The sequence below is a fragment of the Oryctolagus cuniculus genome, chromosome 4, assembly GCF_964237555.1.
Source record: "Oryctolagus cuniculus chromosome 4, mOryCun1.1, whole genome shotgun sequence".
In the NCBI taxonomy this organism is placed as follows: Eukaryota; Metazoa; Chordata; class Mammalia; order Lagomorpha; family Leporidae; genus Oryctolagus; species Oryctolagus cuniculus.
The window spans coordinates 147,702,249-147,727,664 of record NC_091435.1 but is presented as its reverse complement, the minus strand read 5'-3'; the positions used below and the strand labels follow the sequence as shown (position 1 = coordinate 147,727,664).

The 25,416-nt window shown below is 46.9% G+C and overlaps 1 protein-coding gene across 1 annotated transcript in view; it reads left to right on the top strand.

Annotated features, from left to right (window-relative positions):
* Positions 1–10,739: 10,739 nt before the first annotated feature.
* LOC100345698 (inhibitor of carbonic anhydrase) overlaps positions 10,740–25,416 on the top strand; it is a 48,923-nt gene continuing 34,246 nt past the window's right edge. Inside the window, exons 1-6 of the mRNA XM_008266203.3 lie at positions 10,740–10,896; positions 17,559–17,731; positions 22,367–22,478; positions 23,337–23,483; positions 24,516–24,663; positions 25,352–25,407. Coding sequence (XP_008264425.3) covers positions 10,854–10,896; positions 17,559–17,731; positions 22,367–22,478; positions 23,337–23,483; positions 24,516–24,663; positions 25,352–25,407 — 679 coding nt within the window. The 5' untranslated portion in view covers positions 10,740–10,853. The remainder of the gene's footprint in view (positions 10,897–17,558; positions 17,732–22,366; positions 22,479–23,336; positions 23,484–24,515; positions 24,664–25,351; positions 25,408–25,416) is intronic.

The following is a 25,416-nucleotide window of genomic DNA, read 5'->3' as shown; positions in this document are numbered from 1 at the left end:
TGGCAGTGTTCCTCTCGCTCGCTGACTTGCTCTGCTCAGCACATGTCATGTAGGTTTACACCTGGCTCAGCACTCTCAGCAAGTGCTTTGGCTCCTCTTGCACGGGACATGCTCAGAGTGGTGGCGCTGCTCACAACCACCTGCCCGGGAACGTCACGTGTAGTCTGGGCACACGTGCACACAGGAGTGCTCTAAGGGAGCTAAAGGGAGTCTTGAGCATCTTAGAGTCTGGGTACTTTCTTTCCCCTCCTTATTGGTTCAGAGCTGGGTGGAGTGGCCTGTGGTTGCAGTCAGGCGGGCTGGTGCCTGACTGGAAATTCAACTTGGTGAGCCAAGTCCTGTCCCTATTCGGCCTCATACCACCCCTCTCCCCAAGAGCTTTTACCCTTTTATCCCTCAGGAGGGTGCACTGAAGGTCTCTTTTCTGCCATTGCTTCCATAAGAGGAGGAGAATTTGAACACTGAGTCTTGGAGGCATGAAAACTTCCCACTGTCCATTCTCATGACTTCTATGGATCTGCTCTTCTGATGGAGGAATGGGTTTACACCTAAAAATTCCATTCTGTGGGTGCAGAAGTGTGGCATAGCAGATGAAACCTCGACCTGCTGTACTGGTTTGTGTCCCAGCTGCTCCACCTCTCCAGCTCCCTGCTAATGGACTGGGAAAGCAGCAGAGATGGCTGAAGTGCTAGGGTCCCTGCACCCATGCGGGAGACCTGGATGAAACTTCTGGCCTCTGGCTTTGTGGCCATCTGGGCAGTGAATCAGTGGAAGGAAGATCTCTGTCTCTCCCTCTCTATGTGTAATTCTTGACTTTCAAATAAATAAATCAATCTTTAAAAAATAAATTCTATCCTGCAAATGAAAAATTATTTTGCCTTTTTAAGACATGTTTTAAACATTTTTCTATTTTCATTTTATTTAAAAGGCATAGAGGCAGAGAAGGATCTTCCATTCATTGATTCACTCCCCAAACACCTGCGCAACCAGCACTAACCCGGGCTGAAGCCAGAGGCCTGAAACACAATCCAGGTTTTCCACATGGGTGGCAGGGACCCAAGCCATCATCTGCTGCTTCCCTGGGTACATATTAGCAGAAAGCTGGATTGGAAGTGGAATAATCAAGAAGTAGATACTTGGATTTGGCATGCAGGTGTCCCTGTGGTGACTAAACCCTTGTGCTAGTAGGCCCTATACCCTGTACACACTTTTTAAATGTCATATCCGGCTGGCACCACAGCTCACTACCCTAATCCTCCGCCTGAGGCGCCGGCACTCTGGGTTCTAGTCCCGGTTGGGGCACCAGTCCTGTCCCAGTTGCTCCTCTTCCAGTCCAGCTCTCTGCTGTGGCCTGGGAAGGCAGTGGAAGATGGCCCAAGTGCTTGGTCCCCTGCCATTGGGTTCTGAACATTTTAACCCTCTCTCTTCTCTTCAGTCGGCTGGCTCCATTTTGATCCGTTCAACATGCAGGCATTGGCTGGTTTGTATGTGGGTTTGTAACAGCAGGACCTTTTTATTGAAAGCTTGTAACAGATGCCTTTCCACAGAATTACTGTGGTTTTTAATGCAAATAGACTGTACTGTGGGCCTGATCAATGTGGTATGGTACATTGCCAGTCAAGAGTCATGGTTCAGAGCTCCAGTTCCAGTTTCCTGCTCGTGTACACACAATAGGTGATGGTTCAAGTCCCTGAGTTCCTGCTGCCCATGTGGGAGACCTGGGCTGAGTTCCAGGTTCTGCCTTTGGCTTGGCCCAGCCCTGGCTATTAAGAGCATTTGGGGAGTGAAACAATTGGTGGAAGATGTCTGTCTGTCTTTCAAATTAATGTTTTATGAAATATTTACATTACCCAAGAAGATATAAAGAGTAATGTGATGAGTAAATGAATAGTACTCTCTAGTTATAAAAAAAAAAAAAAAAAAAAAAAACAAACAAAAAAAACCAAGAGCACGTGGTGGTATCTGCAGCTAGGCTTAATTACATATGCAAAGAGGGTAGAGTTTGGGGCAGGGCTTGAGGACCACCCACTTCATTGCCTTCTCTTGAAAAGTGGGAAGTGTGTGTGACAGATAGTAGGAGTGTAGGCCATGGTAGTTTTATGATAAATGGCATTGTAATGAGATAAAGGCCATCATCAGGGACATAGGTGACAGCTGTATTAGATATGTTTAGCTGGTGCCAGTTTTAAGTGAAAAAAAACACAGAAGCTGTGGTTTTCTGCTGCACAGAAGGTCGGGATTTGGGTGGTGCAGGCAGGACTGAGGGGAGGTACTAGCAGGGAGGAGTGGATCTCAGCTACCTCCCTGCCTACGGGATACTACTCCACCAGTTCTTACCTACTGCGCGATTATTACATATTGAAAGAGCACATTGTTGGCCAGCTAATCCTCTGCCTGCGGCGCTGGCACTCTGGGTTCTAGTCCCAGTTGGGGCGCCGGTTCTGTCCCGGCTGCTCCTCTTCCAGTCCAGCTCTCTGCTGTGGCCCAGGAGGGCAGTGAAGGATGGCCCAAGTGCTTGGGCCCTGCACCCCACGGGAGACCAGGAGGAAGCACCTGGCTCCTGCCTTCGGATTGGCACATTGCGTCGGTAGCAATGTACAGGCTATAGCGGCCACTTGGGGGGTGAACCAACAGAAAAAGGAAGACTTTTGTCTCTCTCTCTCTCTCTCTCTCTCTCTCTCTCACTGTCTAACTCTGCCTGTCAAAAATAAATAAATAAATAAAAATTAATTAATTAATTTTAAAAAAAGAGCACATTGTCGTCAGCTTGCCCATGCTTTACATTAGGGGCCACGTCTGTCTTAGAAAAGCTGTTATTCTCTTTTGAAAGAGATATTTTAGTTTCAAGTTGATCTTAGGACATCCGCCGCCTGGTAGTTAGCATGAGTGTGTGGTTCTCCAGGAAGCACATAACTAAACTCACTCGTAACCATTGCCCCACTACAGGGACTGAGCAAAACAGCTCAGTTACCTATTACAGACGAAAAGACCACATCCTGCTTGCCCGGCAGGTGTATTCCAAAAGTGCTTCCATGCATCACCACAATCTCCCACAGCATGAGTTACATTTTGCTAAGCTGGTTAAAACGGCCTCCGCTGTAGACGAGCCTTCTCTGTTTATCTAGCTTTCTGCTGCTGGAATCACATGTATCTGTGCAGAAAACAAATATTTCCGTTGGTGTATTGAAAATTCTTAACTTTTTTCCATAGAAGGAAATTGATTACAAAATCTATTTCTAAATGTGTATCTTGTTTATATCTTCATAAAGAAGACAACTGTGGACATTTTAAGAAGCGAAGTGTATTCTGAAACTTTGACTTTTTTCTTAGTAATCCAATAGCATTATTCACTTCTTTTTTATCAACATTTGAGGACTTAAATAAAACAAAGCAAGAATCTAATGTCCTCTGAACGTTTGTGCATAGCAGTTTCTAAAATGTAGGTAGCTTTTTAAACTGTGAAGGTTTTACCACTTGTGAATCTTAATTATAGAAATAATCTGTAGTTAAATGTCTGAACTCAGAAAACCTTTGCTTAAATTCTGTTTTGTTTTGTGTGTGTGTGTGTGTGTGTGTTTCAGGTACTAACAATTAGCCACATGATCACAGGCAAGTTCCTTAAGCTCTCTAAACCAACTTCCTTCCCTGTAAATTAAGCTATCTTTTTCAGAACTGATTAAAATAACATGTCCTCAACATGGGTGTTAGGGACCCAGCTGTTTGAGCCATCACCTGCCTGCTAAGGTCTGCATTAGCAGGAAGCTGGAGTCAAGACAGGAGCTGGCACTTGAATCCAGGCACTCTGATATGGGGCGCGGGCATTCTGTCCAGTGTCTTACCCACTAGGCCAAGTGCTCACTCCACTTGGTATCATTTTAACGATCTGTGTTGCCCGATGAAATGTCATCTTCCTACAAAAGCCCATGGAAAGAGGAAAGTGTGGATTTTGCTCCAGAGACAAATGTCAAGCAGGGAAGAACAGAGACTGTGGAATGGAGATGCCTAGTCTGAATGCCAGCCCAACGTGTACTCGCTATCTGACCTTGGCGAGTTTGTTAATTTTCTCTGCTTCATTATTTTCGTGTATGAAAATGAAGTGACAATAACACCTACCTGTGGGATTACTATAAATCAATATTTGGAAAGCCCTTAGCATGGCACTTGATACACAGTTAGTGATAAATTTACAAACTGCTTGTTTTCCAAACACCATCCTTGCCGCAAATATAGTCTTCTGCCCTATCTGTGACAGCCTAGGCCAAAGCAAAGAGATGGCTTTAGCACTTTGGAAGTCCTTACCTTGCAATATGACTTTGTCCTTGCACTTAGAAAGCCTGCCATTTGCTCCACTCTGGGTTCAGAGGGTACCTTGACCCTACTGGATTTGGGCTGTGTTAGCTTTAGGTGGATCATTAATCTGGGGAGGAAGGGTCACTTCTGGCCCTATTTTGTTTTTGTCCACCAACTTGCAACTATTACTCAATCTATTTTTTTCACTCTTTAATTTTTAAAATTTTGTATTTATAGAAAGGAGCAATTTCATGTATTTCATATATGCAGTTTCAAAAGCATAACTGTACTTACTACCCTCCCTACCCCCTCCTTCCTTTCTTATTTTTCTTTTAATTTTTACCATGACATGCTTTCAATTTACTTTTAATCAGAAGCTTAACCCTTCACTAATAAAGACTTCAACATGTAGTAATATAAAAATCACTCCTCAAGGGTACAGACAGAGCTATAAACAATAATCGAATCTCAAAATGTCAACTGCTCATATACATTAATTTTTTTGTACTCTGCATATTAATTACCACAAATCAGGGAAAACACATTTGCCTTTTGGGGACTGGCTTATTTCACTATGCATAACTATCTCCAATTGCATCCATTTTTGTTGCAAAAGGTGGGATTTCATTCTTTTTTATGGCTGAGTAGTATTCCATCATGTACACGTACCACATTTTCTTTATCCAGTCATCAGTTGATGGCCATTTGGGTTGATTCCATATCTTAGCTATTTTGATCTTAGCTGCTAAGAACATGGGGCTACAGATAACTCAATCCACTTTTAAGACATTTATGGGCATATATCTACCTATTTGGTAAGTTTTTGAGCCTTAGATGTATCAAGCACTATTTTTCAACCTAAGAGTAGAATGTTGAGTGGTACCTTTCTCTGAAGGGAGGAGAGAACTTCCACTTTGACTATGACCTTGTCTAAATAAGATCAAAGTAGGAAAACTCAAAAGGCCTCCATAGCCTTGGCATCTCATGACAAGAGCCTAGGGTGATTACTGATGCCATAAACAAGAGTGTCAATTTGTTAAGTCAACAACAGGAGTCACTGTGCACTTACTCCTCATGTAGGATCTCTGTCCTAAATGTGCTGTACATTGAGATTTAATGCTATAACTAGTACTCAAACAGTATTTTACACTTTGTGTTTCTGTGTGGGTGCTAACTGTTAAAATCTTTACTTAATATGTACTAAATCGATCTTCTGTATATAAAGATAATTGAAAATGAATCTTGATGTGAATGGAAGGGGAGAGGGAGCGGGAGAGGGGAGGGTTGCAGGTGTGAGGGAAGTGTTTGTGGGGGGGGAAGCCATTGTAATCCATAAGCTGTACTTTGGAAATTTATATTCATTAAATAAAAGTTAAAAAAAGAAAGAAAGAAAAAAGAAAAATGTCATATCTGCCCTGTTAGATTCTATTGCCATTCAGACATCAATAAGAGGAGGAAGAGCCAGGACAGAGGCAGGGGGCTGTCTGGATTACAGAGAAACCTGCAGAGTTCATGGGCACGTCAGGCTGGAAAGATCACAATGAGAAGGCAGGTTGACAAGGGGCCAGTGTTCTTCAGATCCCTGGCACAAGCTGATGTTCCATGGAGGAGCAGCTAGGAAAAATAATGCCAGACCTTGCGCATTGGTAAATACTCCAGGTGCATCAGCTTCCTGGTTTCCTATAACACATTACCACAAGCTACTGTTGAAGGTCAGTAATGGGTCTTAGCGGGCTAAAGTCAAGACAGCAGCATCATGGCTTAGCAGCAGGTTAAGCTGCTGCCTGCAATCCCAGCATGCCACGTAGAGCATCAGTTCAGGTCTAGCTGTTCTGTTTCCAATCCAGCTCCCTGGTAATGCATCTAGAAAGGCCTCAGAAGATGGTCCAAGATGCACCTCTGACACCCAATATGGAAGACCCAGTTGGAGTTCCGTTCCTGGCTGTGGCCTGGCTCAGCCCCAACCAGCAGATGGAAGATCTCTTTCTCTGTGTCTCTCCCCTCCCTTGCCATTCAAATAAGTAAAATAAATCTTAAGAAAGAAAGAAAGAAAGAAAGAAAGAAAGAAAGAAAGAAAGAAAGAAAGAAAGAAATACGACAGCAGGGCTATGTTGCTTTCTAGAAGCCCTTTGGAAGAAGCTTTTCCAGCTTCAGAGCTGCCCACAGTTCTTGGCATGCCTGCACCTTCTACGGGGAAGCCAGCAAGTGCAGTGTCTTTCCCACATCGCATCACTGAGACACTAACGGGCCTGCTGCCCTCCTCCTCCTTTGAAAGCTCCTTGTGATTCTGTTGGCCCACAGGCTAATTAAGCAATGCATTTCTAAACAAACCATGAGTTGACTAAGAAATCACAAGGAAAACTGGAATATATTTTGAACTGAATAACCAAGAGGTTATACAACACATCAGAAAAAAAATGCTGGGCAGGTGTGGTGGGCAGCAATTAAGACGCTGCTCAGGATGCCCGCACCCCATATCTAAGTGCCTCAGTTCCTCCGCTTCTGAGCTCAGCATTCCTGCTACTGTGTACCCTGGGAGGCAGGCAATGATGGCTCAAGCACATGGTTCCCAACCACCCATGTGAGGGGCTGGGACGGAGCTTTGTGCTCCTGGCTTCGGCCTGGAGCCCTGGCTGTCGTGGGCATTTGGGGGGTGAACCAACAAATGAAAGCTCTCTTTCTCTGTCACTCTGCCTTTCAAATAAATAAAAAAGAAATGGATAAAGAAAGAAATCCTTTAAATTACCAATATTATAAGATTACAGTAAGAATCATTCACGTGGGGCTGGCATTTTAGTGTAGTAGGTTCGGCCTCCACCTGTGGCACCAGTGTCCCATGTAGGCACCAGTTGAAGTCCTGGCTGCTCCTCTTCTGATCCATCTCCTTGCTGGTGGCCTGGAAAAGCAGTGGAGGATGGCCCAAGTGCTTAAGTCCCTGCACGCACATGGGAGACCTGGAAGAAATTCCTGGCTTCTGGCTTCAGATCAGCTCAGGTCCAGCCATTGCAGCCATCTGGGGGAGTAAACCAATGGATGGAAGACCTCTCTCTCTGTTTGTAATTCTGCCTCTCAAATAAACAAATCTTTAATTTAAAAAAGAACCATTCACACATTAAAAATGTCAGAACGTAATCTCATGAATGATTTTACATCAACAAGAGCTATTAGTACTGAAACTTAAAGAATCACAAAATCTGAATATTTCTCGAGCTATTAAAAGAAACAATCTGTTATTGAAAACCTTTCCACATATAAAATTCTAGATACCTGCAGTGTCTCCCAGGGAATAAGGTACGAGGCAGTATTTCTCAATTCATTTTACGAGCTGGCATAACCTTGAACCCAAACTTACAGAGAAATTCAAATGAAGGAAAATTGCTAAATTATTTCTTTCATGAAAATACAAGGGTACTTCAAAAGGTTCATGAAAAAGATAATTAACAAATTAACAGTTACATTTACTTTGATGCAAAAAATGCATGCAAGTAGATGCAAAATAAAGTCCCAAACAAAATATTATAAATTGAAGTTCAGCAATATATAAAAAGCATTATATCTAAGGATTTATGTCAGAAATGTAATAGTAGCTTAACATTTAAAAAATCAATTAGAGGGCCGGCACCATGGCTCATTTGGCTAGTCCTCTGCCTGCGGCGCCTGCATCCCATATGGGCGCTGAGTTCTAGTCCCAGTTGCTCTTCTTCCAGTCTCGTTCTCTGCTGTGGTCCAGGAGGGCAGTGGAGGATGGCCCAAGTGCTTGGGCCCTGCACCCGCATGGGAGACCAGGAGGAAGCACCTGGCTCCTGGCTTCAGATCAGCACAGCGCCAGCTGTAGCGGCCATTTGGGGAGTGAACCAATGGAAGGAAGACCTTTCTCTCTCTCTCTCACTGTCTATAACTCTATTTGTCAAATAAATTTTTAAAAAATCAATTAGAGTAGTTCCCATAAAAAGATACAGGACTCATCCAGTTATCCCAATAGATGCAGAAAACAGAACTGGATACAATTCAACACCAATTCATGGTTTTTAAAAAGTATAGACAACTAGCTGCCATTTGGGGAGTGAACCAATGGAAGGAGGACCTTTCTCTCTGTCTCTCTCTCTCTCACTGTCTAACTCTGCCTGTCAAAAAAAAAAAAAAAAAAAAGTATAGGTGTGGGGAGCAACCCGGACTGGACTGAGTTACTGGAATTAAGACTTATTCTATGCATCTGCTCTCCCACAATATGGCGCTGGGAGAGAAGAAAACAGCTTCTACGCAGCTGCCTCTTGCCAACTTGAGTGCTGACCTCCAGGAGCTGATCCTGCTCCTGATTGGAGGAGAGTACTCGGTGTGTGGGCAGCCGAGTTGGGATTGGCAGAGGAGGACTATAAAGGAGGAGAGAGACAACATGCACCAGGAACATCTAAGGGGAACATCTATCTGAGGGAACACCTGTGCAGCCCCCGAGAGAGCCGGCTGGCGGTGTGCCGCTCCCCCGCGGAAGTGGGGAATGTGGCAGGGGGAACCGCCCTTCCACGGAGGTGGAAGGGTCAGTAGCCAACCCGGGAAGAACCAGCAGCAAACCCGGGGAGGGCCGAGCAGACGAAAGAACAGCGCAGGGTCCTGTGTCATTCCTCCACGAAGACGGGGAGCGACATATAGGCAACCAAGGAAAGAACTTCCTTAATATGATTAGTTGTAACTGAAACAAAAGGCCAGCAAATATTTTGAGCAATGACAACTTATAGAAAACTTCCCTTTTCTGTACCATTATTTATATCCAGTATTGTACTAATTGGCCCTCTCTAACAAAGCTGAACAATGAAGGAGGAGAGCCAGAAGGATGTCCTTCACCATGTCAAAGTTTCCATTCCAAAAATCCCCACTCCACTCCCAATCATCTGCAGGTAGCAGAAGGAAGTGGATGTGTCTATCCGTAGCTATGGCATGGAAAACTGATAGTTGGGAATTTGTAACCTGATGATTGCATTCTCCTCCCTTTCCGTGTTTTGGCTGACAAGGACCAACTGCTGGTGGCATAGACGACCTGCGAGTAGTGAACGTTTGCATGGGGACCTCAGAGCCTACTGAAAGATGACCTGGAAAGGCAGATCTCACACCCAGCTGTGGAGAGCGCATGCGGCCTCCACCTGCAGACTGCTAAGCACCATTATCAAGAGGCCGCCACCAGGACCATCCTCATAACAGACCTGAAAATCTGCTTGGTTGTCAGGCCGGCGCCACGGCTCACTAGGCTAATCCTCCGCCTAGCGGCGCCGGCACACCGGGTTCTAGTCCCGCTAGGGGCGCCGGATTCTGTCCCGGTTGCCCCTCTTCCAGGCCAGCCCTCTGCTGTGGCCAGGGAGTGCAGTGGAGGATGGCAAAAGTGCTTGGGCCCTGCACCCCATGGGAGACCAGGAAAAGCACCTGGCTCCTGGCTCCTGCCATCGGATCAGCGCGGTGCGCTGGCCGCAGCGCGCCGGCCGCGGCGGCCATTGGAGGGTGAACCAACGGCAAAAGGAACACCTTTCTCTCTGTCTCTCTCTCTCACTGTCCACTCTGCCTGTCAAAAAAAAAAAATCTGCTTGGTTGTCAATGGACTGCACCCATTATTTCTCCTGCCTCCACCTGCAGCCACCCTTTCCCTTTAAAACCCTTTTTTCTGACTCACTGGGCAGAAAGGGCACATTTTGGATCCAGAGATCACGCTTTCCCCAAGACTGCTGCTTCTTGAAATCGGCTCTTCTCTCTGACACACTCTGCTCCGTGTCTAGCAGCGAGCAGCAAGGGCCTGATCATTTTGTCCAGTAACACTAGCAGCTCTACCCATCAGGAGGAAAGAAGACCGTGGTGTGCGGCATACACCACGTGGACTGTGCAACACCAAGATGGGCGGAAGGGCGGGCACACAGCAATGCACGCGAATTTCACGCGAAAGAAGCCACGGCACGAAACTACACACTGAATCCCACTGAGGAGGGCAGGAGCATATGAACGTTCAATCTGGGTTCTTGCCTCAGCAGAGACTAGTAAGGTGGGCAAATAGGAACAGGGTTTATTTAACAGTCGGAAGAAACACACGGTCACTCGCGCGCCAGTGTGGGCCTCCCACACCCATCGTGAGCCGCCAGAGGTTTGCCGTGAAAGAGAATGAGAACCATACCTTTCTGAGCATTGTTCCTGGCAGACCCAAACCTCTCCCAGCAGTGGGGGCGGGGGAGGGGCGCGGGGCGAGGTTGGGGCGTGGCGCAGGTCGCTTGCGGGGAGCTTTGGGGAGAAGGAATTGAAAACCCGTAGCTGGGGTTTGAGCGTTGTCTGGGCGCGCGGGTTTCTCCCTATGGACAGCCCCCCATTAGTCCGGAGTGAGACTGACTAGAGAAAGGTCCGGAGGTTGCAAGCCTGGGCCCCGGGAGCAGGGCTCGCCCTGCAGCAGAGGTCCATCCGGCAGCACCTGCGGCCTGGGGAAGGTGGGGGCGTGGCGATCGCCACCCAGGAGGAGGCGGACCCAGGCCATCCCCGGGGTAAAGCGGAGGGCCGAGCCGCGGGAGCCGCGTGGGTGACGCGCGCCCGCAGCGGAGATGAGGCTCCCGGCCTGCGTCCTACTGTGCGTGGGGGCCTTGGGTGAGTGCGCGCCGCCGGCGGCCGGGCGCGGCAGGCCTCTGAGGTGCTTCAGCAAATGGAAGGGGGCCTGTGGCCGGCCAAGCAGCTCCGCCTGTGGGCCGATATGTTCCAGGGGAGGCAGCCTAATGTCTGGCTGAGCCAAGGGCACCACGGGGGCAACTGACATTTTGGGCCAGGACAGGGTTTCACAAACCAACCAGTCCATCGGGGCCTGATGCCCCGGACTGGGCCGTCTTTTCTTTAAATGGCTGGCGAGAAAATCGAGGGGACAGTATTTTGTGCAGGAAAATGGTAGGAAAAGCAGTTTTCAGCGTCCGTGGGTAACATTTTACTGGAACATGGTCTGCCCGTTGGGTTCGGGATTGTCTGTGCTGGCTGCTCTGAGGCCTCAGGTGTGGGGAGCAACTCGGACTAGACTGTTACTGGAATTAAGACTTATTCTATGCATCTGCTCTCCCACAATATGGCGCTGGGAGAGGAGGAAACAGCTTCTACTCAGCTGCCTCCAGTTCAACCAATAAACTGTAGGACCTGCTCCTGATTGGAGGAGAGCAGCGTACTCGGCGTGTGGGTAGCAGAGTTGGGATTGGTGGAAGAGGACTATAAAGGAGGAGAGAGACAACATGCACCAGGAACATCTGAGGGAACACCTGTGCAGCCCCCGAGAGAGCCGGCTGGCGGTGTGCCGCTCCCCCGCGGAAGTGGGGAAAGTGGCAGGGGGAACCGCCCTTCCACGGAGGTGGAAGGGTCAGTAGCCAACCCGGGAAGAACCAGCAGCAAACCCGGGGAGGGCCGAGCAGACAAAAGAACAGCGCAGGGTCCTGTGTCGTTCCTCCAGGAAGACGGGGAGCGACATAATGGTGCCGTGACTCGGATATGAAGCCTAGGCAGGGTCTTGTGTCGTTCCTCCATGAAGAGGGGGAGTGACACTCAGGAATAGAGCTGAGGAGTTGTGGCCGCCGGTATGGCCCACAAAGCTGCAATGTGCACTAGCAAAAGTATGCCCCCTGCCCAGAGCCTGTGGGTCCTGTTTGCAGGTCAGAGCAGATAAAGGTCGGACCTCAGGGTCACTAATGAGCTGAGGTGGGGGAGAGGGGAGGAGGGGGGAGCAACAGACATGCCTGACTTCTAACCAGATGCATTTTTCTAGCCCTGAACTGGACAGGCACCTCCCACTTCAACCATGCAACAGGGGAGCCCTGGGATGCAGGGGCAAACAGTCACCCTAGAATAGGTCCCACCTGCCTCCCATTGCCTCCGTGCTCTCCCTTGAACTCCTTGAGCTGGATTCCTTCATTAGGAATTGCCTCGTCACAGCAAACACGCAGCTGTTGTGCAAATGAGCTAATGTGCCTAGTGGCAGACAGAGCTCTGGGCACAGAGCTGACCCTGCTAAGATCTTGCAGTAAGCCCTCGGGGCCCCCCCTGTGCTGAGAAGGTGGGCTTTCCAGGGCTTTTGGTTTGATGTGTGCGTGTGTGTGTGTGTGTGTGTGTGCGCTGTCAACCAACTCCTGCATGTGAAAAGCCCTCCCTGGCCCAACAGCTGTTGACAGTCTCAGGCTGTCAGGTCTCACTGGGGTCCATGGTGTCTGGGGCAGGCTGTCCTCCATGGGGACAGGAGATAACCATGGAAGGGCAGCTCCAAGGAAGGGCAGGGACTGCTGTGGCTGCCTCTCCCTGGCCCAGCACTGCCACATGGGGCCAGGCAGGGCTCTCCTGGGCCTGGGAAGTCTGGGAAGGAAGAGCATTGTTTTGGTCCAGCCATAGTCCCAAGGAAACCCCAAGTGCAGCCCTCTGGTCTCTGCCCCAAATTCTTGCTGAATGGAGCTTGTGTTGTTTGTTCTTCCTCTGTCTCCTCTCCTGGCCATGTCAGGGGCTGAGCAAAAGTTCATTTGCCCAATTGGCTAGATATTAACAAACCAGAGACCAGAGCTGCCCTTTTTGGCCACCATTCTCCCACATTGACTGCTTCACGGCCCTGGACTTGATGTTCCATTCTGGCCAGAACTCTCCTGGTGGCAAATGATGAAATCACAGCCAAAGATAGTAACTCCAGATGAAAAGGCCAAGAGGAGATTCCAGTGATAGGTAGGTAGGCCCTGCAAGAGCCAGGAACCAAGGGCGCAGACAACCTGTCCTCCACCTTGGTCTGCATCTGAAGCCTCTTACTCCCCTGGACCTTAGAACTTCCTTTACTTGCTATGCATGTTGCCACTGGCAGCTTTCTCCCTCCGGGGTCAATGGGTTCCCATTACCCCCTCGTGAACCTGTCACGTGGCCAGAGTACAAGGTCATGATTGGTCCAGGCAACTTGGCTCCATCTTCTCTGAGTTTGTTGACACATACTCTTTCATTTTAAAATCATTTCTATTGAAGTATAATTTACATACAGAGGGACTTCAAAAAGTTCATGAAAAATGTACATTATTCTTTGGCTGATACTCTTGGGGAGGGGTGTGTCTCTGCCTATACCATCCTGGCAATAGGTGCTCATTGCTTCTTAAGGCAGCACATTCCACCAAGTTTGTACACTTTTATTGCACCAAAATAAACTTACATTTTAATTTCACTTTCCATGAATGTTTTGAGTCACGCTCATATAAAATGCACCCCTTTTAAGTTTACTGGAATACAGTTCAATGGATTTCTGCAAATAAAACTATCCACTTGATACACAGCAGACTCATAGAATGACAAATGCCCTAAACAGCACTCTGGCCTCAGAATCAGCCCTTAAGGCATTTGGATCTGGCTATAAAGCCCATTAGAGTTTCTCAGGCATGGAAAGCCAAGACACTGAGGCAAAAAATGACCTAAATGAAAGACCTCTGTGAGTGAGATCCCAGTGGAAAGAACAGGCCATAAAACAAGGAAGTACCTTTCGCTGAAGGGAGGAGAGAACTTCCACTTTGATTATGGCCTTGTTAAATAAGGTTGCAGTTTATGAACTCAAGAGGCTTCCATAGCCTTGGTGGCTCATAACAAGAGCCTCGGGTGATTACTGACGCCATAAACAAGGGTGTCAATTGTTAAATCAACAACAGGAGTCACTGTGCACTTACTCCCCATGTAGGATCTCTGTCCTTAATGTATTGTACTATGCAAGTTAATGGTAAAACCAGTCTTCAAACAGTACTTTATACTTTGTGTGTCTGTGTGGGTGCAATCTGTTGAAACCTTTATTCAGTATATACTAAGTTGATCTTCTGTATATAATGATAATTAAAAATGAATCTTGATGAAGAATGAGATGGGAGAGGGAGTAGGAGATGAGATGGTTTGTGGATAGAAGGGTGGTTATAGGGGAAGAACCACTATAATCCCAAAGTTGTACTTTTGAAATTTATATTTATTAAATAAAAGTTTTCTAAATAAATAAAGAAGAACAACAACAAAAAACTATCCACTTAACTACCACCAACAAAACAAAGAACACTTTTGATGCTGGCATTGTGGTACAGCAGCTTAAGCTGTCACTTAACCACACCAGCAGCCCATATCAGAGTGCCAGGTTTGAGTTCCAGCTACTCTTCTTTTGATCCAGCTCCCTGCTGTTGCGTCTGGGAAGATAGTGGATAACAGCTGATACTCTTAAGTTCCTGCCACCCATATGGGAGACCTCAATGGAATTCCAAGCTCCTGACCTTGTCCTGGACCAGCACCGACTGTTGCCACCATTTGGGAAGTGAACAAGTGGATGGAAGATCTCTCCCTTCCTCTCCCCTCTGTAACTCTCCCTTTCATTTTTTTTTAAAGATTTATTTATTTATTTGAAACTCAGAGTTACACACAGAGAGAAGGAGAGGCAGGGAAAGAGAGAGGTCTTCCCTCTACTGGTTCACTCCCCAGTTGGCCACAATGTCAGAGCTCCACAGATCCGAAGCCAGGAGCCAGGTGCTTCTTCCAAGTCTCTCACATGGGTGCAGGGGCCCAAGCACTTGGGCCATCTTCTACTGCTTTCCCAGGCCATAGCAGAGAGCTGGATTGGAAAAGGGGCAGCCGGGACTAGAACCAATGCCCATATGGGATGCCAACACTGCAGGTGGCAGCTTTACCTGCTCTGCCACAGCCCTGGCCCCAACTCTGCATTTCAAACAAATACTCTTTAAAAAGAATACTTCTGTCACCTCCAAATTGCCCACTATCTCTTCCCAGTCATTCCCACTTTCTACTAAGAAAGATGCATTTTGCCTTTTCTAGGATTTCTTAAATGGAATCATACAGTACATAGTTTTCCGTTTTTATTGCTTGGCTATTTTTTTTCTCAGCATACCTGCTGTCCCCAGAGAATATTTGGGTAAATGTGAAGGATTATTGAGTCACCGTGGGAAATGCATGTTGAACTTGTAAAGAAAATGCCAAATATTTTTGAGTACTTGTGCCCTTTTCCATCCCTATCACAATGTAAAAGAATTTCAGCTGCTCCCTATCATGCCAGCATGAGGTGGTACTGGTCTTTTCACTGGCAGCCACTCCCATAGGCTCATCATGGAATCTTTCTGAGGCTATCATATGTATCTCTATGGTGACTAATGATGGAAACATTCTTATGAAGTTTATGTGCAAATCTTTCAAATGTAAGCATGATGGCGACTGGAGATACAGATGTTCACAGAGGGCATTGCCTTGGCATCCGTGCAAGGGCGTGCCCCACACAGCTCTGTCCCCCCCACTGGCTCTTCTTTCCCTGTGTGGATGAAGTTAAGGGCTCTTTCAGACTGGCATGAGGAGCTCGATTTGTCTCTTCCCATCTTTGGCCTGCGGCCATCTAAAACAACATGGTGTCTCCTGTCCCACATCTTTTGATATTTCCTGTTTCAGACAGGTTTCAGACAGTAGTACAGGTTTTGGACTCAGACAGATCCAGGTAGTTGAAATATTAGTTTCATCTCAAGTTATTTAATGTCCCTAATGGGGTTTTTTAAAGTCTCATCTCTAAAACAGGGACAAGTCTTCAATAGGTCACTGTGAAAATTACAGGGCAGTAAGTGCTTGGCACACTGGCTGATAGGGGCTTGTTCAAAACTCAGGAGGGGGGAGGTGTTTGGGCCTCTGTGTCCCATATCAGAGGGTCTGCGACCAAGTCTTGGCTCTGCTCCTGTTTCCAGCTTCCTGCTAATGCAGACCCAGGGAGGCAGCAGTGATGGCTCAATTAGTTGGGTCCCTGCCACCCATCACCGTGATCTGAATGGAGTTTTCAGCTCCTGACTTCAGCCTGGTTCATTCCCAGCTCTGTAGTCATTTGGGGATGGAAGATTCTCTTTCTGTCTCTCTCTATATATATCTCCCTCTCTCTCCCCTCTACTTTTCAAATAAAGTAAATAAATGTAACTTTTAAAGTGATAGCTGTTATTACTGTAACTTTTGTCTTCTCTATCTCACTTAAAATTGTATCCAAATACTAAAGACTTAGAAATAACATTTGGAGTGCTATCTACACTAATTGCTACAGCTTGGAATGCCAGTGAAATAAGCAGGCAGCAATTTTAATGGCTGAGCAATTAGTGCCATGTAAGGTTATAGCAGTCAATGTTAAGAGAAAAGATTACATCATTAGCCCCAAAATTTCCTACCTCATTTTGTGTTTTTGAGGTGGCATTCACATAACATACATTAACCATTTTAAAGTATACAATTCATGAGGCAGGTATTGTGGCACAGTGATGAGCTAAGCAGCTGCCTGCAACGCAAGCTTCATGTGTCAGAGGGCTGATTTGGGTCCTAGCTACTCCACTTCCAATCCAGCTCCCTGCTAATGCACCTGGAAAAGCAGCAGAAGATGGCCCATGTCCTGGAGCCCCCGCCACCATGTGGGAGACCTGGAGCTCCTGGGCTCTAGGCTCCTGACTTTGGCCTGGCCCAGTGCTGGCTATTGTGGCTATTTGGAAAGTGAACCAGTAAATGGAATCTCTCTCTCTCTTTCTCTTTCTCTCTCTTTCTCTCTCTCTCTTCCCCTCCCTCCCTCTCTCCCTCACTCCCTCTGTCTGCCTTTCAAATAAGCAAAGTAATATTTATTTTAAAAAATTAGGGGCCAGTATTCCAAAGAAAATCCCTGCACCCCTAAGAAGCCGGCCCATTTTCCCTTCTCACCCCCATGGCAGCCACCAATTTACTTTCTGTCACTATAGGTTGACCTAGTCTAGATAGTCTGTACAAATGGAATCCTATAATACTTGACCTTTTGTGTCTGGTTTCTTTCACTTAACATAATATTCTTGAGACCCATTCACATTGCAGCAGGTAGCACTACTTCATTCTGTTGTACGGGTAGAATACATTTTGTTTACCCATTCATCCATTGATGCACACTTTTGGTGGAGTTTCCAACTGTTAGCTGTTATAAATAGTGCTGCTAGGAACAGCTATGTAATGTGTTTGTTAGAGTCCTTGTTTTCATTTCTTTTGGATATATACCTACTAGTGGAATTGCTGTGCCATATGCTAATTCTGTGTTTGGCTTTTTGGACAATGATGTTGGCATATTTATCCAAGGAGACAGGAAGAATCAGAGAAATGGACCCCGAGAATTCATGAAAGCCAGGCAGCCAGGCCCATTGGTATGTGCCTGCCTCAGCTGACCCTTGATCAGGTCTGTGACCTCCTCTGCCAGCAGAGAAAGGTGAGTGCTGTGAGTGTCCTACAGATCTGGGCTCTCTCCCCAGGGCTCTGTCTGGCTGACGATGAGAGAACCGTGAGATGGTGCACTGTGTCAGATCATGAGACTGCCAAGTGCTCCGCTTTCCGTGACAACATACAGAAAGTCTCTCTGGAAGATGGTCCCTTTGTCAGCTGCGTGAGACGAACCTCTTACCTGGAGTGCTTCCTGGCCATTAGGGTAAGTCGTGTGGTTTAGAGAAGAAAGAAGGAAGTCAGAGATCTAAAATACGGGACTGTGTAGAGAACAAGGCCGCTGCTCAGCTGTCACTAGCAGGAAAAGTCACAATCAACTGAGCAGCCGATACGGCAGGAGTCCGTCTCAGCAAGCACTCACTGATGAAGCGAAGCCAGCAGTGTGCCGCAAAGCATCTATAAAGTCTCAGAGAGACACAAGAGGCTCTGCTGCTGCTGCTGTGATTACATAACACCGTTTACTGAATTTCCTAGAAGTGCAAGAAGACATAAAAGGCATACAGAACAGAAAGAAACCAACAAAAGCATCCGTATTTTCAGATGAATGTATGTCTAGGAAGTATTGTGAATCAGGGGAAATGTCACTAGTTACAATGAATTATAAATGTCATTAGTTATTAATGAATAAATTAGTTTGGTAAAACATAACTATATCACAGTTAATATCATTTTCGTATACCAACAGTCATTAATTGGCAGAAATTAGCCCCAAGCTGTGATTTCATTTACATTTAAGATAATAGATGGAAATATATTTCTTTTTTTTTTTTTTTTTTAACTTTTATTTAATGAATATACGTTTCCAAAGTACGAATAATGGATTACTATTGCTTCCCCCACATACCGTCCCTCCCACCCACAACCCTCCCCTTTCCCACTCCCTCTCCCCTTCCATTCACATCAAGATTCATTTTCGATTATCTTAATATACAGAAGATCAGCTTAGTATACATTAAGTAAGGATTTCAACAGTTTGCTCCCACACAGAAACATAAAGTGAAAAATAATAGATGATTTTTTTTAATGATGATGAAATCAGATCAGACCTATTGTCATGTTTAATCCCAGTGAGAGTCAAGTTGGGAGTTGATAGTTTCTATTCTTTTCTTTTCTTTTTTTTTTTTTTTTTTTTTTTTACAGAGGATCAGTTTAGTATGCATTAAGTAAAGATTTCAACAGTTTGCACCCCCATAGAAACACAAAGTGAAATATATTATTTGAGTACTCGTTATAGCATTAAATCTCAATGCACAGCACATTAATGACAGAGATCCTACATGAGGAGTAAGTGCACAGTGACTCCTGTTGTTGACTTTACCAATTGACACTCCTGTTTATGGCATCAGTAATCTCCCTATGCTCCAGTCATGAGTTTCCAAGGCTATGGAAGCCCCTTGAGTTCTCCGACTCTTATCTTGTTTAGACAAGGTCATAGTCAAAGTGGAGGTTCTCTCCTCCCTTCAGAGAAAGGTACCTCCTTCTTTGAAGACCTGTTCTTTTCACTGAGATCTCACTCACAGAGATCTTTTGCCAGAGTGTCTTGGCAATAGATGGAAATATATTTCTGAAAACATACCACATGCAGGGCCAACAAAACTGCTGTACATGTAAAGTATGTGACAGGGGAACAATATTAATAGATGAAAGCATACAGTGTGTCCCCAGATGGCAAGACTACACACCACATACTTGCAGAGCCTCCCAAGGTCAATGAATGCATTTAGTATAATTTTCATCAAAATGTAGACTTTTTGTGAAATACACTTTTATTTTTAATTGACACATAATTATTGTTCATATTTCTGGGATATGGTGTGACATTTCTATATGACTGCATGTAGACAGTGTGTAGTGATCAGATTAGGGCAACTGGAATGTCCATCTCCTTAAATGTGTATCCTTCTGTGTTGGGAGCATTCAAAGTCCTCTCTACTAGCTATTTTGAAATGCATCATTAGTTGTGGTCAGCCATAGTTATCCTGCTGTGGAAGTTGATCCGTCTGTCCACCTGCAGCCCTGCGCTTGTTAAGCATCCATGTCCACCTCTCTCCCTCAACCTCCAGGCTCTGGAAACCACTATTCTATGACCTACTCTGTGAGGTCAATCTTTTACCTTCCACATCTAAGTGAGAATATGTGGCAAAATACAGTCCTTTAAAAGGAAATTAATAAAGTGAAGTCCTTAAGAAAAGCACACTTATGAGATCATAAAAGCATAATCAGAAAAAGCAAAGTAACAGGAGGTGGATGAATCCCACCTTAAACTATGCCATATTCAAATAACAGTGTTTCAAAGAACAGGCTGCTGGAGCAGACGAACAAGATGGGGAAGAGACCATGGCCAACGTAGTCTCAGCTTTCTGTGCGCTCACGCGTCTGTCTAATTATCTACATGATGTGATACTGGTGCAAATTATGACCGATGTTCAACATCAGGCTTCAGGGTCTTACGCTTAATAAATTTAGGTGAGGTATATGTAGACTGAGATACATGTATGAGAAGGCAAGCTTTCCAAACAAATGGCTAAGGAAAGATTCTTTGGATGAACAACTTGGTAACCATACAGGGGAAAAAAATCAAGATAATTATTTGATAAACTTCCTGCTTGGCTCCAGGATGTAACTAGATAAATCACAAAAGTACACAAATTTAGAAATGGAAAAGCCATTTTAAGCCATGACAAAAAATATTTTTAAAAAGTCCTAACCATACAAAAAACATTATAACAAAACATATTGTAAAAACCACTTAATGATGTCATTTCAATGAATAAACTGTAAATAAATTATTACAGAAAAGAAACCACAACTAATAATGAACAATGAACAAAAAACTCATCCTTTTTAATAGTCAAAGAAATGCAAATAAAACTATTCTTAAAGCAGTAGTTTATATCTAGTAATAGAATATTTCTTAAATAAAAACATTTCTTATGGGTAGGTTGCAGTGAAATTGTGTATATATATTGCTATTGGCATTATATACCATAAATTTCTATATCATTTCTGGAAAGCAATTTGGAAATATTCAGTAATGAGCATAAAGATTCACTCAAATTTTTATTTATATATTAGAATCTACATATATGCGTGTATATTTAAAAATATAGAAAGTGTGTATACATATGTATGAGGCTACATATAGAAAGAGAGAGGCACTGATTTGTTGGGATTTCAACTCATGCTGGCTAAGCAGTCTCTGTTGCTGCTTTTCTGCATTTTCTCATAATGGGACTTGAAGAGAAGGCATCAGGTATAGAAGCATGGAAACCGGGGCAAAAGCAAGAACAGCTTGGAACCAGTGGTCATAAAGCTGAAGCCCACAGAGATGAACTGAGAGTTATATCAGTTGTTTTTGTTTTTGTTTTTGTTTTTAAGATTCATTTATTTATTTATTTATTTGATAGGCAGAGTTACAGAGAAAGAGGGAGGGAGAGAAGGAGGGAGGCAGAGCAGGAGGCAGGGTGGGAGGCAGGGGGAGAAAGAGAGAGAGAGAGAGAGAGAGAGAGAGAGAGAGAGAAAGAAAGAAAGAAAGAAAGAAAGAAAGAAAGAAAGAAAGAAAGAAAGAAAGAAAGAAAGAAATCTTCCATCTATTGATTCACTCTCCCAAGTGGCTACAACAGCCAGAGCTGGGATGATCCAAAGCCAGGAGCCAGGAGCTTCTTCTAGGTCTCCCACATGAGTGCAGGGGCTCAAGCACTTGGGCCATCTTCCGCTGCTTTCCCAAGTGAATTAGCAAGGAGCTGGATCAGAAGTGGAGCAGCCAGGTCTCGAACCAGAGCCCCTATGGGATGCCAGCATCACAGGCAGTGGTCTTACCCAGTATGCCACAACCCCAGCCCCTGTGTCAATTGTTGTTGCTTCTGATCTTGATGGCATTCCCAGGGACCAGTGAGTGGCCTTCTTGGTTTTTCAATCTTTATACCAAAGCCCTCCTTTTCTTAAGTTACTTCAAGTTGGTTTCCGACCTGCACGTAATAGAGTCCTAACTCTATACACACGCACATAGATACAACTATATGTATGCAAAGGCAAAAATCTCATGGGAAAATTGAATGGAAAAATAAGTATTTTGAGGCAGAAAACTTTTTGAAATCCATGCACAGTTGCTTCATAGTATGCATTTTCCATGAACTTTTTGAAGACTCCATATATATGTACAGGTATATACAAATATACATATGAATGAAATTCCTAAATTAGAAAGTGAATGGGAAAAAGAGAGGCAATATATAGAAACACAATACTAAATTCAGAAAAACTCAAGATACTTGAAGTGTCATGAAATGAATTGAAAGAAACGATATCCACTCTGGGTGGGGAGATGGGCCACCCTCAGTGCTGAGAGGAGGCTGTGAAGATCCTAGTCCTTGCAGAAGGCAAGGAACCCTTGACTGACAGCTTCCTGGAGAGGGATTCAGATGTGAGAGCACAAGGCATGGCTTCCTGTAGCTGGAAACACTCTGCAGTTTATTCACTCGCTCAACATTTGCCGGGGCTGTGTGCTGCGGTTCAGCAGGAAGTTAACACATAAACGAAACATGTCCTCACCTTCATGGAGTTTACATTCCATGGGGAGGGCGAACAGTAACCTTGTTCAGATGTAGGATACGGGCTAAGGAGAAAGACAAAGTACCGTCCAGCACCCAGGAGATTTTAAGAGGCTGACCAGGGAGAGGCTCGCTAAGCAGATGTCATTTGAGTGCAGGGGCAATGGAGGTGGAGGAGGTAGGAGCCAGGCAGTGTCTGTCTGTCTGTCTCTCTCTCTTTCCCTCTCACTGAGGGATTGGGGGTCATCTTCAGTACGGACAGTCTTCATTCATGGTCTCTTCTCTTCCAGGCAAATGAAGCTGATGCCGTGTCGGTTGATGGAGATTCGATTGTCAGTGCAGGCCAGGAGCCCTACTTGCTGAAACCCATTGTGATAGAATACTATATGTCAAAAGATGGCGGTGAGTTCTCCCTGGGGACCCAGGTCTCTGGTGCGGCACTACAGCCACGGGGGAGTCAGGGACTCTGTCACTGTTCCACCTGCAGGGAGCAAAGTTGCTAAGCTCTTTGGATTGAAGGAAGCTGTCACTAATGTTGGGAGGTTGGCTCTTGCCAGGTAACTGCACTTTGGGCATCCCGGTGGGAAATGCAGTTGCTGTTGCCAGCCATGAAGTCTCCACCGCCCAAGGGGAGGAGTGCCCCTACCCCCATGGAGGTTGCACCAGTGGGCAGCCCATCTCTGCAGACATGCAAGGATCTGACCACGTCTTCCCTGCACGCGCTGCAGAACAGGGGCTGGTGTCTGTTTTAAGGAGAGCTTGCCAGGGAGTCTAAGCCCTCACACAGCAGGCAACGTTACCCCCTCCCCACGCTTGCTCATTAGGCCCTTGAGTGTGTGTAAGCACAGCACACCTTGTATGCCTAGCCATCCCTGGGCCTGCCATGTGTCCTTCCTCTTACTCCTTCACCTTTGTGACAGGCGGGAGAGAAGCACCGGGGGCTGAGAGCCCGTGCTCTCCTGGGAGCACATCCCAGGAGCTGTCATCTCTGGTGCCCCCGCAGTCCCCACTTCCTCCAGCCTAGGGGGACTGGCAGAGAACCAGCTAGCTCTCACTGCCCCGAGAAGGGTCAGCTTCTCTCTCCTTTCAGTGAGGGGCCTTCCTTCATTTCCTCTTCTGCTTGCTTCCCAGGGGATGGTGCAGGTCCTAGGACACCTCCCCTCCTGCCCACCGCTACATTTCCCTTTGCACTCAGTCTGGAAGACAGCTGATAACGATGCAGCATCTTCCCTTAGCCCTCCTGTCTCTGTTGCTTCTCAGAACCACAAACCTACCATTATGTGGTGGCCATGGTGAAGAGGGACACCAGCTTCCAGCTGAACCAGCTGCAAGGCAAGAAGTCCTGCCACCCTGGCTTGTGGAACATCCCTGTGGAAGTACTGACTTCCCATGGCTCCTCTGCAGCAGGTAAGCCATCTGGGGCTTGTGGTATGCTGGGGCCACCCCACCACTATCAAGGAGATGTGTTTCATGGCCTCCAGGATGCAGTGAGGGTATGTGCACCAGCAGCCTGTGGGAGCTGGCTCTGCAAAGATGCATCTGTCTCTATATGTTCCTGTCAGTCCCACATTCCTAGGGATCCAGCCACACTGCCAGCATCCAGGCACCTGTGCCTCAGGCCAGGGCTTCCAACACAGGCGTGGAAGGAATGGCTGGACCCCATGCTCGGATTTGAGGTATACTCTGGATCTCTTGTTCAGTTACGATGAGCCAAGGTGAACCCTTGAGATGATGGCTAAATCTGCTATGCAGAAGGGCATCTTCCTGAGCCCTGCCGGCCTCTGCAGAACTCCTGTCTTGGCTGTGACAGGGACAGGCGGCTGCAGAGATCTGATGACATGCTGCAGCCTGGACCACAGTGCTGGCCATGCCCTGCCCCTTCCTTGGGGCCATCACTACCTCAGTGTCAAATACTCAGGGACATCTATCTGGGCAGACGTGCAGCAGCTGTTGACACACCCCCCACCTCATTGTGAGGCTTGCCAACCCTCTCGGAAGGCAGCCCTAGTGCTGCCACAGTCCCTGGTTCCTGGAGGGGAGGTGGGGTGAACCTACATCCTGAGATGAGAGAGGGCTGTTGGGGGCCAGGAACAGTCCTGCCTGGCCCTAGAGCCTGGGCTGCCATCTGGGTTCAGGTTAGGGCAGCTGTTCTCATGCCCTGTGGCCAACAAGCTGGAGAAGCATTCTCCTGGGCTTGAGTCCAGGGCCCTCCTGTGACTGTGAGGCCTAAATGCACAGGGAGCCATCCACACACCCCAACATGGATGTTGTCGGCCACCCCTGCAGCGCTACACCCCCGTGGCCTAGGTACACGGCTTCCTGCAGGACCAGCCTGGGAAGTGGGTGCAGACTCCTGGCCCTGGGCTAGGGCCTTGCTCTCCCACATGCAGCCAGAGGCCCCAGCCGCTCACGCCCATGTCCACATCTTGTGTTGAGCAGCAGCAGCCAAGGTCTTCTCCAGCAGCTGCGTTCCCTGTGCGGATGCAAAGACGCTGCCCCAGCTGTGTGAGCTGTGTGCCGGGAGAGGGAAGGACAAGTGCGCATGCTCCTCCCACGAACCATACTTTGGCTATTCGGGTGCCTTCAAGTGAGTGAGACCCCTCTGTCCCCCTCAACCTGAAGCCTGAAGACAAAGGCACAGGGAATACACAAGGCCTGTCCCTGGGCCCCCAGAGTGCCAGTGAGAAGTTCAAGGCCTGTGTGCCTCCCTCCCAAGGGACGCTCATCCATGTGGAGCTCCTTCCTGGGCCAGGGAGGGCTGAGAGGACAGACTCATCTCTGGGACTCCAGGATCTACAGACACTGGCCTGGGCAGCCAGCAGGGCCAAAGGCTAGGGACCTGCTCTTGCCTCTCCCCACCCCCCTCTCTCTCAACCCTGGTGATTGCGTGTTCTCTAGGAGACATGGCTGCTACACAAAGCCAAGTAACCTGGTGTGTCTCCAAAATCTCTGTCCTCCCTGTCAAAGGCTTTAAGCCTTTTTGTAAAACCAAAGAAATTGAACAAACTTGGTTGCTTTCCTAGGGCACCATCCCTCCCCAGGTTGCCTAGGATGTCAGTGTCCAGTGCTCCTGTCTGCTTCAGGCCTGGGTGTGGCTGTGGCATTTAGAGGCCCCTCAGGCAAGGTCACACCTCTCAGATGCTCTTGGACAGAGTACTGCCTGGGCAGAGCCCTGGGAGCCAGTGGTCCAGGCAGACCCTCAGAAGAACTTCCTGAGAGAGAGGCGAGGCCCATGCCCCTGATGAGGGACCTGACTGCCCTCCTGTGTCGCCCAGGTGTCTGGAGGACGGCGCTGGGGACGTGTCCTTCGTCAGGCACATGACGGTGTTCGGTGAGTGCT